At 47.9% G+C, this 311-nt stretch overlaps 1 protein-coding gene across 1 annotated transcript in view; it reads right to left on the bottom strand.

Annotated features, from left to right (window-relative positions):
* LOC119586304 (adhesion G-protein coupled receptor D1-like) overlaps positions 1 to 311 on the bottom strand; it is a gene marked incomplete at its 3' end in the record, with an annotated part of 16,586 nt that overhangs the window by 8,545 nt on the left and 7,730 nt on the right. The window contains 1 exon segment of the mRNA XM_037935010.1: positions 54 to 176. Within this exon segment, the coding sequence (XP_037790938.1) occupies positions 54 to 176 (123 nt within the window).

Here is a 311-nt window from a genome sequence, read left to right as displayed (position 1 = left end):
AAACAGACAGAACGAAATCCAATCTCCAAGGCAGCCGTGGTCGAGTGTCTTACCGAATATCTTGTCCATGGGTCGGTCCCACTCCGAGTAGAGCGACTTCATCTGAGAGTAATCCGGAGAGACGTAGGAGCTTGCAGACATAAAGTCGCGAATCCGGGTTTTTTCACACCGAGCGGCTGTTTGGGGGGCAGAGCGAGGGGGGGGGGATTAGGGAATACGGTTTAATCTAGAATTAGTGCCATTTATACTATATTTTCAGACGTATATGGCTTATGACATGGAAGTATTTTCAGACACGTAAACCAGCATAC

This window comes from Penaeus monodon, chromosome 21 (genome assembly GCF_015228065.2).
Source record: "Penaeus monodon isolate SGIC_2016 chromosome 21, NSTDA_Pmon_1, whole genome shotgun sequence".
Classification (NCBI taxonomy): domain Eukaryota; kingdom Metazoa; phylum Arthropoda; class Malacostraca; order Decapoda; family Penaeidae; genus Penaeus; species Penaeus monodon.
Note: the sequence above shows the minus strand (reverse complement) of the source record. Positions and strands in the feature narration are given on the sequence as shown.